Source organism: Actinia tenebrosa, unplaced genomic scaffold, assembly GCF_029948245.1.
Source record: "Actinia tenebrosa isolate PJP-AT-01 unplaced genomic scaffold, QUT_ActTen_1.0 PGA_scaffold3__52_contigs__length_22856419, whole genome shotgun sequence".
Classification (NCBI taxonomy): Eukaryota; Metazoa; Cnidaria; class Anthozoa; order Actiniaria; family Actiniidae; genus Actinia; species Actinia tenebrosa.
Window position 1 is genome coordinate 14,162,294 of NW_028292580.1, and position 10,832 is coordinate 14,173,125.

General features: G+C 39.3%; 1 protein-coding gene across 4 annotated transcripts in view; it reads right to left on the reverse strand.

Annotated features, from left to right (window-relative positions):
* The window catches only part of LOC116287411 (uncharacterized), a 36,686-nt gene extending 28,447 nt beyond the window's left edge, over positions 1–8,239 (reverse strand). For all 4 annotated transcript variants that reach the window (XR_016120680.1, XR_016120681.1, XM_089034988.1 and 1 more), the window contains exons 1-6: positions 8,073–8,239; positions 5,831–5,983; positions 4,970–5,112; positions 4,670–4,838; positions 3,615–4,175; positions 2,810–3,367 (exon numbers count right to left, since the gene is read on the reverse strand). Coding sequence is in view for 2 of the 4 variants with exons in the window: in XM_089034988.1 (XP_088891114.1) it covers positions 2,810–3,367; positions 3,615–4,175; positions 4,670–4,838; positions 4,970–5,112; positions 5,831–5,983; positions 8,073–8,148 (1,660 nt within the window). In the remaining 2 variants the exon portion in view is untranslated. The remainder of the gene's footprint in view (positions 1–2,809; positions 3,368–3,614; positions 4,176–4,669; positions 4,839–4,969; positions 5,113–5,830; positions 5,984–8,072) is intronic.
* Positions 8,240–10,832: the final 2,593 nt, after the last annotated feature.

Sequence of the window (10,832 nt, forward strand, 5' to 3'; positions counted from 1 at the left end):
AAAGGAAGTGGCCACATCTCGCACCCCCACTACGAAAAGAACTTTGCTTAGCCATGCTTCAAGGATTTTCGATCCTCTTGGATTGATATCACCGTTCACAGTGAGAGTTAAGATCCTCTTCCAGGAACTGTGGAGAAAAGGATTAGAATGGGATGAATCTCTAGACTCAGACACTGAAAGCCAGTGGTCCTCATGGAAAACCGAGCTACAGCAAGTTACGAACGTCGCCATACCTCGATGTTTCGGCGAAGGCCTTAACTCGAGATCAACTGTTGAATTGCATGGATTTGGGGATGCTTCCCCAAAGGCATATGGAGCTGCTGTGTACATGGTAGTAAAGGATGAGTCTGAGCAGGCAACAGCACATCTTGTTATGTCAAGGACAAGAGTCGCACCTATTAAAACAGTTTCACTACCAAGACTCGAACTCTTAGCTGCAGTAGTTAACGCTAGACTGTTGAAGTTTGTTGTAGAATCACTTGATATGAAGACCAACCGTGTTGTATGTTGGACTGATAGCATGGTAACACTACATTGGATAAGAGGACCGAGTTCTAGCTGGAAGCCTTTCGTTGCCAATCGTGTCTTAGAGATACAGTCAACATGGGACCCCGAGAACTGGAAGTACTGTCCCAGTAAGGAGAACCCGGCAGACTTGTTGACACGTGGTTTATCGTGCGGTGACCTTGAATCTAGTGAACTGTGGTGGAACGGGCCCAAGTGGTTAACCTCGCCTGTAGAGGAGCATCCAGCTCAGAGTTTTTCCAAAGAGGAACCCGATGACTGCAAGAAAGAGAGAAGAGCGACACATTCGTGTACATCTGTCCTAACAAAACCTGTACTGATAGTGGATCCAAACCTTTATAGTACGTGGTTGAAGTTGATTCGTGTTACAGCCTACGTTCTTAAGGCTGTAAGATTGTTCAAAGCAAAAACTGTTTCTACTGTGACTGAACTGTCTAGCGAGGAGTTGAAACAAGCAGAGATGTATTGCTATAGAACTGTTCAAAGGGAAGTGTATTCAGAAGACTACAAGACACTGAAAGAAGGCAAACAGCTGACAAGTAGCAGCCGTCTCCTTCGACTTGACCCATACTACGACGAAAAGAATCAAGTCTTACGAGTAGGAGGACGACTGCAGTTTGCGGACCTTCCTGAAGAGAACAAGCATCAGATTATCTTACCTCATGGACATATCGTTGTACAAAGACTAGTAAGAGATTTACACGTCCAGCTGTTGCATGCTGGGCCCGAGACTGTTCTGTCGACTTTACGAAACAAAGTTTGGATCACTCAAGGGAGAAGAGAGGTGAAAGGTATCATTAGAAAGTGTGTTGCTTGTCAGAAACTTAGAGTGGGACCTTGTGGACAGAAGATGGGGCCACTACCCAAAGAGAGAGTTCAATGCTCGCCCTCGTTCACAAATGTCGGCATTGACTTCGCAGGCCCATTGTATGTGAAGGAAGGTACAAGCACCAAGAAAGCCTACGTGTGCGTGTTTACATGTGCGTCTTCGCGTATGGTCCATTTGGAATTGACGAACAGTCTCACAACAGACGATTTTTTACAAGCGCTGAGCCGTATGACAAGCCGACGAGGTTTATGCAGTACGATATGGTCGGATAATGCAAAGACATTTAAGGCTGCAAGCAAGGAGATCCAAAAGTTCTATGGTAATCCTGCAAGGAAGAGTAACGCTACGTGGAGCAAGCTCGACCAAGACCGTATTCAGTCAGAATTGTCGTCCAAAGGAATAACATGGAAATATATCACTGAACGTTCGCCATGGAGAGGTGGTTGGTGGGAAAGGATGTGCAGAGCTGTTAAGGAGCCACTTCGCAAGGTTTTGGGTAAAGCACTTCTTAGCTTCAGTGAACTTAACACCCTGCTTATAAAAGTAGAGGCAGTTATCAATTCCAGGCCATTGACAGCAGTAAGTGATGACCATAGAGATCTATCGCCAATCACTCCCGCTCATCTAACCATTGGAAGAGCACTTGAAAGTTTGCCAAGCCCTACGAAAGACGACCTCGAGAGTTCAACAAAAGGAACAGTCACAAGATATTTGTACTTACAGAGATTGCTTAATCATTACTGGAAGCGTTGGGAGAAGGAGTATCTGCATAATTTAACGACAAGAGTCAAGTGGAAGACTACAGAGCCCCCCGTGCAAGTGGGAGACATAGTGCTAGTCTCTGAAGATAACGTTAGTCGTCTAAAGTGGCCATTAGGAAGAGTGGAAAAAGTACATCCCGGACGAGATGGTCTCGTTAGAACTGCGACAGTGCGAACAGAGAAGAACATTATACACAGACCAGTACAGCGTTTACACAAGCTAGAAGTTGAATCAAGTCTTCAACAGGAGTACAAGGAAAGGGACTTTTCTCCGAATGGTGGGGAAACGGCTTGTGAACAATCTCGTAATTCAAGTGAGAGTGAATCTGATATTGTCCCCCAGAGTGGACAAGGTGGGGAAGATGTTACAGCCCAATACGTTACGAAAGGAGGACGAGTGGTACGAAGCCCCAAGAGACTAGGATATTAGTACCCTCCCCGGGTGGGGAATAAATTGTAACCCCTTAAGGAATCGAATTTCGTGCTGACATGTTTGTAATGAAGTCAACGTCTCAAGTAAAGTTGTTGAGTTGTAAAAGGCGTTTTCTGTCGTCAGTTCCACAACAATAGCCATAAAAAGAAAATAACTTCAACGAGCAATAACTGGAAACCAGACAGCAACTGTAATACAAAAAATAATTGTAGGAAACACAGGGACTCAATATATACAGTATAATTATATATAGTTGCTTACGTCGATATACGTTGTGCATGACTTTCAATTCCAGGGCATTTGCTGTCTCTACCTCAGTTACATGGATAACATCTTCACTATTGCTGCTCATGGCTAGTAACTGATTTCTGTCGATGTTATTTCCAATACCGACGGGAATGATTCTTAATCCTGAGGCCCCTAGTGTGTACGACAAGGATCTTAAAGTCGCAGCACTGATCGATGCACTCTTGTCAGTCATCAGAACAACGTCTTTTTCAGCACTTCTTTGAACGCTTGGATCATTGAAGCTACTTTGACACCTGTTCAGTGCAGCGTCTGTTGCAATGGTCCCAGAACCCCCTGGATAAGTGAGACTATCTATTGCATTTTTGAGATCTGAAGACGAAAGCGATCCAGTTGAGGTGAACGAACGTACCACGGACGCTGAGGCTGAACCAAGTCCATATGTAACAATGCTGTAGTGGATGGTTCTCATCCCGTATTTTAGAACGATTGCTCCCATGGTATCTTTCATCAGTTTAAAAAGTGCTGCAGAATTAGTGGAACCAGCACCGATAGCAAATGTGATGTCGAATTCTGGAAAATGAAAACAGAAAGGTATTGGATTATCATAATAACATTTTTGAACACTTTTTATGAGATTGTCAACTTTGTAGCTAGTGGGTCGTGACAAACAAAAGTTCTTGAACAGGAAAGTGCCGGCATTTAGGTGAGATGACTGTTATGGAAGTAAAGAATTTGTTTTCAGTGGGGTTGTCTAATATATGAAGAGTACATATTGTAAATATCAAGTACGATTTCAGTGCTCCTCCTTAATCCATACCTTTAAAGCATCTTACAGCAATACCAAAGCAAAGATGACGAAAGCTTCCTGTCCATGGAAACAGCATGACGTAATACCTATTTAGAGTTATCCACTCAAGCTGTTGTACTGGAATCTGTCTTCCAATGCCAATACCGATCACAAGTGCTTCGATATCTCTGAGGTTTTTTGCAGCAAGTTCCAATTCATTCTGAGACTGTGCTGAACCCGTGTCCATCATTACAACAACAATCTTCCTTGCGTTTGGTCGTGAACCTGGTCCTTGTAACATTGCTTTTGCATTTCCAAGCGCAGCTTTCAGATCAGATGAACCAGCGATGTTGTTGGAGGCATCGATTGACGTCTTCAAAGTAGCTTTATTCATACTGGCAGTAGTCTGGAAGTTAAAGACATCGTTGACAGTACTACCAAAGACGATCAGGCCGTACCTGATATACGTATTACCATATTGCGTCACAAATTCTTTAGCTGTGTTTTTCATGAACGTAAAAGCTGCATTTGCGTCTGCTACGATGGTAGAAGTTGAACTGAACAGAAACACAAGATCGATATCGGGAATACCTGAAAATATTTGAATTGTTAGCAGATCAACGATAAAATAATCTAGAACCTTGTGTAAGATTTAAAATCGTACTCGGGCAGCTATCCTGTAACAAGGATTTATATAACCTTATTTACTTAAAAACATATGTTTCAACCTCATATGAATCATCTAGAATAAATACTTTTCTAAAAGTTGGTATTTTCTTCGATTTGTACACAGAATTTTGTACTTAATGATTTTTGTGTTTATATCTAAATTCTTCTGGTGGAATTCCTGTTTTACTGCGCATGATTAGGAAGAACTGACATCAAATACGCATGTTGAGGTAGAAAAATCCGGTGTTCACAAACGTCGAGGTTTGAAATAAAAAAAAGGTGCTCCAATTGCAAATAGTTTCTATTTCATAGAAAATTTATATAATGATTTAGTTTTTGAAAAAGAAAGTAAATAAATATTACCAGGAAAAAGCATGATTTGGGGGTTTAAATATTTACATGAATTAATGGATTACCTTTAACACATCCATTCACGTCAATTCTTAAATTGTTTGAACCAGGCTTTATTCCTGGATCTGGTTCAGTTGGAACAAATCTGAAGTAACGTGCCGTTACGACGCTTCCAAGATTAACCACGTTTATTGCCTGAGGTGGTGCAGGTGGGGGGTAATTCCCATAGTATGGCTGTGAAAATAAACATGATAGGGCTGTAAGTGCATTAGTACTTTCATATTAAAACTGAACCCTCATTATTTCCTTGATCTATAAGGCCTAGTTAGCAAATTACATGACACAAGTAAGATAAAGATGCTTACATTGCAGGATGCAGGGGCAAGTGGTTTCCTTCTACAGTCGTATGTTATTCCATCGTAACTGTACTGAATTGTCATGAGATATGTTTGTTCTGATGCTGCAGGGTCTCCTGACCACACCACCTGACTGACACTGTAGTTTGCTCCTATTAAAAAAAAACGAACATTTTATCAGAATTACGTTTGGCATGATCCTCATTGAAATTTAATTACCTTTTTATCGCATTGTTAAAATTCCTAATAAAACAAAGGTTAAAAATCGTTTTTCTTAAATCTTTTCAACCTCCAGTCGGAGTAGTTTTTATTTATTTATTCTTTTTCTAAGTAGCTATACATGGTTCCAAGAGAATATGGAATTAATGTCTCTTGATGTCACGCATAATGAACTTTATACCAGATAAAGATCTTCATTAGTAAATTATATAAATTTAAAAAGCTCATTAATAATTCATGAAGGAAACACAATAGAAATCATGACCATGAAGGAGGTTTTATATCTGATATAGATTCGTCTTCATTTGCATAAACTTTAACTTGGATTTTCTCTATCAAACTTGGTTCATTTCGTAAAGAATTCGGTACAGTATGAGAACATACATCTGGAGTTTTTTAAGCCGTTTAATAAACTCGCAGATCGTGTTTTATCGGGTCTAAAACCATTCGGCTGCGCCTCGTGTTTTATACCCGATAAAACACTCTTGCTCGTTTATTAAACAGTACATCGAATCCTGCTCGTTTATTCAGCACTACGTTATAGAACTGTGTTAAAGTGTTCTTAGAGTTGGACTATTCAAGCAGAAAGACATGGGCACCTTCCCAGAATTATAGTATTAAAGGTAATTCACACTTACTGACTTTACTTACCTAAGTCAACCGTCAAGGAGTTCCTAAAGTTAATGGTGGTCGGCTTCCATGGTTCTCCAGAAAGTAAAGGACGGCCAGGGTCCCCGGATGTAGCACTAAATGAAATACTGGAGTTGTCCAACAAGTAATTGTCCAACAAGTAACCACAACCAACTGGAATGAATTGCAAAATATAAAATCTTGGCTCCAAAATTAAAGACCACGTGGGAGAATGGCCGTCAGTTACATAGAACTACTAAAATAATAACGAGGAAAGGACTGAAACAAAGTTCGCTCGCCAAATGTCAGGGGTTTGCATTGAATACACCTATTTCAATAAACTTTGTCTTTGCCAATGGCGATAGGCAATAGGAGATAGGCTAAAGGTAAAAGGTAATGAGGAGATAGGTTATTCCAAGATCTAGCAATAGCTGGAATGACTTGTGTTTCTGCTTCTTATTCTCATCAAGAACATGGACCTTAGAGTTAAGACTGATTCATTGTTCTTTGTATTCAACCAAACCATTTCGATGTCCAAATGACCTATCGCCTACCGCCTTTGGTGATGACCACGTTTATTGAAATAGGTGAATACAAAATAAAGCTATCAGAGAATACGAAAGCGGTTCAACTCAAATATACACTTTGCCAAGAGTGTGTCTACCAGCACTAGTCTTTTTAAATACAGTCGATCCCAAAAACGTTGTCCAAATGAAAGGAGGTTTATAGGACAATATATGTCACGTGTCTCATTAAATATTCAGTTTTACGCGCGTGTGGTACTAGGGATCTGAACGTGCTGCATCACATGCGTGGCAGAAAATGTCGACAGCGGGTAATTCAAAATAAGTTATTTCGATTTTAGAAGTTCGGGTTTTGGACTCCAAGAAGAAGTCTAGCTACGTTGTAAGAAGTTTACCCAATTTTCCAGTGTTAAGGACCGTTTCAGAGCTACGTTCTGAGCTAGTGAAAGCCTTACCAGACTTAGAGAACGTTCTGCAAGACTGAGTAATAAGTAATGAGCAAACCAATCTGCACGTACCATACCTTCTTGCGCGTGAATCCAAGCCTGTGGACCGTTCTGCATAATGTTTGGGCACTAAAAGCAGAGCCAGTTGTATTGAATATTTTCGACGCTATTTCATTCAATTGCATTTCAGAATGTTCTAGAAGACACTCCATGACGATATACTCTTCATGCGGAAAAAGTGTTCCTGTTTGAAGAGGCCGACCGACGGGCCAAGGATTAATGTCTCCACTAGTGTAGAATGTCGCACACGTCCGTTTGACCGTTTCTGGACTTACAAACAGATTAGCGGTATGTTCTCCTGGTATGTTTTTTGCATAAAACAAATGCATTATCCTCCTTAAATCATCCGAGAAAGCCCGCGGCATCTTTCAAATTCAGTTTTCAATACTGTAATTTACTTTTGCATCAGTATGCTAATTTTAAAAATCCACGCGCGTAAAACTGAATATTTAATGCCACACGTGACATTTATTGTCCTATAAACCTCTTTTCACTTGGATAACGTTTTTGGGATCGACTGTATATTAAATATGCCATATAATCGCTTAACTAACCCCCCGACCTCCCTTGCCTGGCTTGAGAACACAATGACACTAGTTTTCCTATAATGGCGTACCTATATGCCATTCTAAAGCTCCACATCGCTAAACATACCGTAGCCATCCCAAGCACTATAACTTATCTATATTTCTATATCTTCCACTCCAACTTAGATAACTCCAATATAACGGGTCGGTCATTGAAATGAGAGATTTTGATTTATTGCACTTGTCATGAGCAGTGTTGCATTCACAGGAAATTGTTTGAGTTACTTCCTCATGCATATGGACTGATCTTGTGTCCGTTTGCTTCTAGGCCCCTTTTCCTTTTCATTAAATTAACAATGCACGTTGTCTATAAACCAAAATTGTAGGAAAAACTATCAAAAGTTTCTCGATAATTTTGTTCCTCCAGAAAATTTCTCAAGAGATCAAGCTAAACGAACATCGATCTAAATACTTTAAAATTTCCTAAGCATGAATTTTCATCTAGAATTCATTTTTAAATCAAAAATGTGATTAATATATCTGCATGTTTAGCATATATGGTCCTATCATTTCCAAAACGATGTGGATTAATTTTGAGATCACTAATGGCAAATTGAGATTATCTAATAGATAACAGTATATGAGACGACTCATAATATCTGAACAAGACGGAAATAGTTTCGTATAGAAATGAAGACAAACCAACCTTCATTGAGATCAAATTCGGTGCTGACAGTCTGAAGGAGAAACACATTCACAATGAAAATCCTGATCAGCTTCATTCTCGTACATTTGCACTTAGTGGACACAGGAACAAACTTTTGAGCAAATTCGGACGATGAGCTACTTTCATATAAGAGGATAATATTGTGATCTATTCAATAAAAATCAAACTACGTCCGTTCTGATGTGAAGAGTGAAATTTGATTGGGTAATTAACACTCCAGTTTGAGCTTTATATACACTTTCCATTGTGATATTGGCATAAGTGCGCTTAACGACCTTTAATGCGTTTTTGATCGGCAATTAATAACTCAATTCTGGTTTAAAAAGGGAGAATTTGAAAAAAAAGTACTATAATAAGAAAATGATTGAACAACATTTTGAACTTTGAATTCGAAAGCTACAATCGGCGAAAAAAAATACTTTGAGACCTGGACAACCCAGGAACTGAAGCCGAATTCAACATGAATATATATGAGATATGGAGTAGCCAAAAAAAAGGGGGGGGGGGAGGCTGCAGTCCACGAAGCCTCTAAGAATGAGTATCTAAAGAAATGATTCGTCATCAATACTCATCATGCTTGAGGCCCGAAATTGTTTAGAGCAAGGAGTTACCATGCGATTTACCATGTAATGCTGACCTGCTCTACGCTCGCTGTTCTAATTTCATAAAATCTAAATGTTTCACTGGATAATTATCACTAATTTCTATTATGTCCATTTTCCGCCCAGTTATTTTTTCGTTTGCATACACTGTTACATCGTATAATTCAAGTTTTGTGGTTTCAAGTTTTGTAGTTTTTACTTGTTCGTTTCGTTCGATAATTGAGAGGTTATGTTACCCTCGTAAAATAGAGATTTAAGTTAAATAAATAAAAAGATAAATAAATAAGATAGAGTGGGCAGCGGTATACCCATGCGCACTGCTGGCATAGCAAACTACATCATGCCTTGGGCTGGATTGGCAATCTTGATGTCGTTGGAATGAATGAGTGCAAAGACAAGATTGGTTGTAATTTATACGATGCAAAGGGTTATGGGATATCTGTTGTTATGTTAAGCACTGAAAATAGAAAGCAACTTATCTATTCCAATTCCCCTCCCCCTAGCTATGTTAATGACACTAGTCATCAACCTCATAGATAATTCATGACACAGTCACTAATCAACAAATTCCGCAATAGATTTTATCAAACCCCTACCTCACTATCCTAAAAATGTTGAAATTCAATTAGCCAGTTCATAGATTAAGAATCGTTTTCAGTGAGCATGCGATTTTATCCCGAACTTCTCACCTTCTTTTGTTTTTAATCAAATAAAAGAAGGTGAGAAATTAGGGATACAATCGCATACCACTGAAAACAATTCTTATTAAACTGTTAACTGGCTTACTAAGGCCCCGTCCACACGTATCCGGAAACTTTTGTATCCGCAAATTTTTTTTTGCGGATACGAAAATGTTGGCGTCCACACGCAGCGTATTTGAATCGTTTTCGAATCGTTTTCACTGTCCACACGTATCCGGAAAATTCTTGATCCGCTCGATCCGCCTTGATGCACGCTAGTGCCTAGTCCCTTTGACAGATAGTTTTTCTTATTGGGCATGCGCAAAATCGTGTTTACGTCAGCGTATTCGAAAATTTGCGGATACGACCGTCCACACGTATGTTATTCGGAGCGTATTCAAAAATTTCCACTTTGGAGACCGTTTTTGAACATTTCCGGTGTGGATGCAACCCGTATCCGCAAAAAAAAAAATTGCTGATGCAAAAATTTCCGGATACGTGTGGACGGGGCCTTAAACTGTTAACTGGCTTATTAAAGGGAAGTTTTAACGTTAAAGAATAATGCCAACAACAATATATCTTGAAATACCCCAAGGTGCTTTGCTATTTTCAAAATTAGCAGCAATTCTAATGAAAAACGGTTCTAGACTAGTTTTAGTCTCTAGTTATCTATTCTTCGTTTGCACATTACGTCATCGCAGCCATGTTGGTACCATTTAACAAAAGATTTCTCATTAGCGTCCATTGTTAACGGTATCACAACGGCCGCCATGTTTTTGTCTTTTAACTCTCTTGGGAATGCTTGCAACCCATCAATATCACAAATCTGTTAACCAAGAGCATTTGCGTGGTTCTTGAAAATGAAGGTTTTCTTATGAATCATTCTGTACTATTCATATTCTAAACGAATTTTAACATGGATTACCACTATTCGTGAATGTACAGAATGAAAAAAATAGTTCATTGTTATTACTTTGTAAAGGTAATATTACAATTCTGAAAATAGTAATTCTGGTGGCATGGTAATTGCTTACGGTTTCCGCTATCTTCCTCTTCATCATCTTCCTCAGCCATTTCCCTGATTTGGACCCATTAACGAGGAACTTGGCACCGAAGTTATAAACATCTTTTCATCCGCCATCTCAACTATCTTTTCCTCGATAAGAGGCACGCCAGTTATTTGCTAAATTGTAATTCAGCATATTATGATTGGTTCAAATCGCGCAGCATTACTAAAAAACAATGCACATTCCTTAACACATTCCTCTACTAAACAAGTGTTAGAGTAAAGATAATAGGGATAAAAAGATTCCAATATGCAACCAACATAGCGGCTTATGTTTTTGCTTCTGGGATATCAAGTACAAGCACTAAACCCGTGCCACAAAAGGGCTTTGAAAGCAAAAGTCGGCAACAATTGGCTTCCTGAAACAATACACGCATTAAAACAAATGCCA